The sequence below is a fragment of the Teleopsis dalmanni genome, chromosome 1 (assembly GCF_002237135.1).
Source record: "Teleopsis dalmanni isolate 2A chromosome 1, ASM223713v2, whole genome shotgun sequence".
NCBI classification, from domain to species: domain Eukaryota; kingdom Metazoa; phylum Arthropoda; class Insecta; order Diptera; family Diopsidae; genus Teleopsis; species Teleopsis dalmanni.
In genome coordinates, this window is record NC_051846.1 from 165638067 (window position 1) to 165641194 (window position 3128).

The following is a 3128-nucleotide window of genomic DNA, read 5'->3' on the forward strand; positions in this document are numbered from 1 at the left end:
ATATGATCCATTTTATTCTTAGCTTTTTCTTAGCTCTTGCTCATGATTATTCTTACGAAAATATTTAATGTAAGGTAATTTTTTGGGTTTCAGTATTGTTACATTCGCATATTCATTAACGGGTTGCTGATGATATAGAAGTCAAGAACGATAAACCAAATATTAGGCGAAAATACGCTTGATTGGGGTGTCATATAAAGAAATCCAATGTATGAAATTCTAAAGCAAGAAGGAACTGCGAATGATCCAAAAACTCATGAAGTAGAATGGTGAGTAATGGAAATAACTCATAAGTGTGTTTGTGAATAGTCGTAATCTTAATAATAATTTGTTGATTTGAGTGACTCAATGGTTATTTGACTCAAGAAAAAACAGATTTGCCACCTAAAACCATATGGTATACGATGTTTGTTATTCTGTGTTCAATACAAATTAAACCATATTTTTAATTGTAATAACAATTACTATCTGTTCGAAAATCAACTGCTTAATTATTTAAAAAAATTTTTAACTATATCCGAAGACTGAATATTAGACCACGAAGCTACTAAGTTCGTGCAATAGCTGTCAAATCATATAAAAAGAGATTGCATTGCGTCAAGTTCTTTAGTTGGATTCTTTGAGTACTAGTTATATATATTGAAAGTTATATATAAGATGGCAAATAAAATTATTTCGTTGATAGCTTTATTATTAATTGCAAATAGTTTTCAAAGCATGGCATCTCCATTTCGTTATGGCAGCGAAGAGGTTCTCGATTTATGTCGCAAGGAAGTGCCTGTTACGAATGGTACATAATAACTGATATAGAAAAATAATTTTGTAGATTAAAATAATCGAAAATTTAAAAATTTTTTTTTATTTTTATCTACAGCGGAATTGGAAGAGTTAACATTCATCGACGTTAATTTAAGTGAAAATGCTAAGTGCTTTATGAGTTGTGTAATGAAAAAATTTAAATTGGTATGGAAATATATATCTAATAAACAAATTATTAATAAAAAAAAGAATATCAAATCAGTTACTAATAACACAAAATCCAACTATATAACATATGAATATTAATATTAATAGTGGGTTTTTGATTAAAATAGTGTAAGACGAATTAAAATGGTTGATCCAGTGGGGATCAAAGCTTGAACAGTGTTTATTCAATAGACACAGTTATTATAATCCAGTGGGGGTCAAAGCTTGAACAGTGTTTATCCAATAAACACAGTTATTATAATCCAGTGTGGTTCAAAGCTTAAACAGTGTTTATTCAATAAACACAGTTATTTTAATCCAGTGTGGATCAAAGCTTGAACAGTGTTTATCCAATAAACATAGTTATTAAAATCCAGTGTGGATGAAAGTTTGAATAATGTTTATCCAATAAACACAGTTATTATAATCCAATGTGTATCAAAGCTCGAACAATGTTTATCCAATAAACACATTCGATGATCTTGGTTTTTTATTTTCGAATTATTATGATCCTGAGGTTAGGCAGTGCTTAACCATCTTGCTGTGAATCCATTTTGTCGTTCTTTAAGGTTCAATTTGATTAGTCTATTTATCGTATAGTATACACTGTTCTTTAAATAAACAGATGATATTCTATTTCTGAAAGAGTTCCTTCAGTTTGGAGATGTAGCAAATGTCATATCGAGTCTCAAAAGTCCATTAATTTTAATTTAATTAAAGTTTAAAGATATTAAAATGAAGTGAATATAACCTTAACTCCAACAGTTAAACAAATCAGAATTATTATATTTCAACTGTATGATTAAATGAAATTTTATGCCACGTCTTCAATTTTCTCTAAAATTGATCGTTAATCATTTTATATATTTTTTTGTTAATATTTTATGATGGTTTCAATTTTTTAATGCTAACAGTCTTCTCGGACATCAAAATCAATATTTCAGCATGCATTTTTTGTTGTGGTTTCCATATTTGCGTAGAAGTTGAACCTAGTAACATAAGATATTAAATTGTTGCATATAATAATATTACCCGATGGACTTGGGCTTCTCACGAATTTCTTATAGGTTGTAAGTAGCGGCATTGATTTTAGATAAGCTAACTTGACAATAGCTTCACAATAGTAACAGATACAAATAATAACAGTTAAGGTTTTTAGTTAAATGGTGTTTAGTACAATAAACTATTCTGTAATAAGTATGAGTTATTAGGGTAATTGCACTTTATATACTTCAAGTTAAAATTAATTCTTAATTATTAATTAAACCAAATTATAATGATTAAACATATACATATATATAATGAAGCATATATTATGTTTAGATTGATGAATCTGGAGCTATCAATGTGGAGGCAGCACTGAGTGCATCCGAATCTATCCTTGGAAAAGGTTCGGAAGCATTGGAAGCTCTTGGCGGTATTATAAGTACATGCAATGCAAATAGAAGTGGAGATAATACGTAATTATTTTTGCTGAAAGAATTTTTAATATTTAATTTATATATTTTTTTTGTAGTTGTGATGAAATTGTTGAACTTGTTAGATGTGTTCAATTTAGTATGTTGACTGATGAATCACTAAGAGCATTTATGTAATTAAGAAAAATAATACAAATTAATACATATGTTAACGATTATTATAATTAAATATTAAAATATTATTATTAGATTTTCTTACCATAAAAATATTTTATTCAATTGAAATAGTTATATCTCTAGGCTTATCATATGGACTATAGTATAGGCTAATTATAAACTTCCTTCCTTGGTTTGGAGCAATCGATAATCGACAACCTAAAATATATGCTATATATATGTATAGTTCTAAACACAGAACTATATATAAATTTATTTTATAAATAAATAAATATTAGATTTATTTATTGCGTTAGGACCTTGATTTCGTGCTAAACATAAATCGATTCTGATTATACTCGTGATTGTATTTTTTTTGAAAACTTTCTACATTTGGACTGGAAGTTAAAAAATTAAGAGTGTTGAATTCAAACTCCAAAATTTTAATCCTTTAAATCATCTAATCCCCTCTCTAAATCTTTTAAAAATTTAAACGTTCTTGAAGTTCACTAAGGTCGCTTATTATATATAAATCTATATTATTATATGTAATACAGGGATCCTTATCTTTAACTACTTAATAAAGTA

General features: G+C 27.3%; 1 protein-coding gene across 1 annotated transcript; it reads left to right on the forward strand.

Moving 5' to 3' along the window:
• The first annotated feature begins 609 nt into the window (after window positions 1-609).
• Window positions 610-2606, forward strand: LOC119669435 (general odorant-binding protein 19d-like). Its single transcript, XM_038079330.1, has 4 exons — window positions 610-790; window positions 875-963; window positions 2290-2426; window positions 2483-2606. The coding sequence occupies exons 1-4, from the start codon at window positions 658-660 to the stop codon at window positions 2559-2561; spliced, it is 438 nt and encodes a 145-aa protein (XP_037935258.1). The 5' UTR covers window positions 610-657; the 3' UTR covers window positions 2562-2606.
• The last annotated feature ends 522 nt before the right edge of the window (window positions 2607-3128 follow it).

What these genes read in the sequence shown, in the direction of transcription:
- LOC119669435 (XM_038079330.1), top strand. Translation starts at nt 658, where the DNA reads ATGGCAAATAAAATTATTTCGTTGATAGCTTTATTATTAATTGCAAAT. An exon ending in TAATGAAAAAATTTAAATTG is followed by an intron (nt 964 to 2,289) that starts GTATGGAAATAT and finishes TATTATGTTTAG; the next exon opens with ATTGATGAATCTGGAGCTAT. An exon ending in AATAGAAGTGGAGATAATAC is followed by an intron (nt 2,427 to 2,482) that starts GTAATTATTTTT and finishes TTTTTTTTGTAG; the next exon opens with TTGTGATGAAATTGTTGAAC.